This window comes from Otolemur garnettii, unplaced genomic scaffold (assembly GCF_000181295.1).
Source record: "Otolemur garnettii isolate 467f Iridium unplaced genomic scaffold, OtoGar3 scaffold00013, whole genome shotgun sequence".
NCBI classification, from domain to species: Eukaryota; Metazoa; Chordata; class Mammalia; order Primates; family Galagidae; genus Otolemur; species Otolemur garnettii.
The window spans coordinates 3,387,997-3,388,630 of record NW_003852408.1 but is presented as its reverse complement, the minus strand read 5'-3'; the positions used below and the strand labels follow the sequence as shown (position 1 = coordinate 3,388,630).

The 634-nt window shown below is 41.3% G+C and overlaps 1 protein-coding gene across 1 annotated transcript in view; it reads right to left on the bottom strand.

Moving 5' to 3' along the window:
* Positions 1 to 223: 223 nt before the first annotated feature.
* The window catches only part of LOC111723577 (sp110 nuclear body protein-like), a 19,947-nt gene continuing 19,536 nt past the window's right edge, over positions 224 to 634 (bottom strand). Inside the window, exon 12 of the mRNA XM_023510289.1 lies at positions 224 to 491. Within this exon, the coding sequence (XP_023366057.1) occupies positions 465 to 491 (27 nt within the window). The 3' untranslated portion in view covers positions 224 to 464. The remainder of the gene's footprint in view (positions 492 to 634) is intronic.

The following is a 634-nucleotide window of genomic DNA, read 5'->3' as shown; positions in this document are numbered from 1 at the left end:
CTGTGACTTTTACCTGGAGGGGGCTCTGCAGAGACAAAGTTCAGTTCAAACCTGTCATTCCATTCTGATGCTAATAACAACAAGCCTGTGGCATGGAGCAATATTTGGCTTTCAATCAAAGATGATCTTGACCTTTCACACTAGGGCGTTCTATTTCTGACAACTTTGGCTTGTGGCATCCAAATATCCATAATCTTAAAACACACGGATATCCTAAAACATGTCGATATCATCAGCTTTTGTCCTAACTTTTATTTTAAAGAGCCATTTGCTTTCCCACTCCAAATAAACTATGAAAATTACAGTGGCTTCTACATGTAACAGTATACTAAAGGGGTTGTTATGACAATGCCATTCCCAGAGGTGAAGCTGGGGACTCTGAGGTGCGCTTCAGACATGGGGTGACTACAGCATAGTGGCTGCGAATGTGGTAGAAATTCACCTGTTTACCACTCCCTTGTGATTTATTTCAGACAGAACAAACGTCCTTCCTGAAAAACAGAAAGAGTCAGTGATTGAGGTGTTCTGGAGGGTCTTCTTGTATAGATATTGAAGTCCCTACTTCCTGATGACTATCTTACCTGGCTATCACACTGGATCTCAAACCTAAGGTATCTGCACAAAACATTAACTC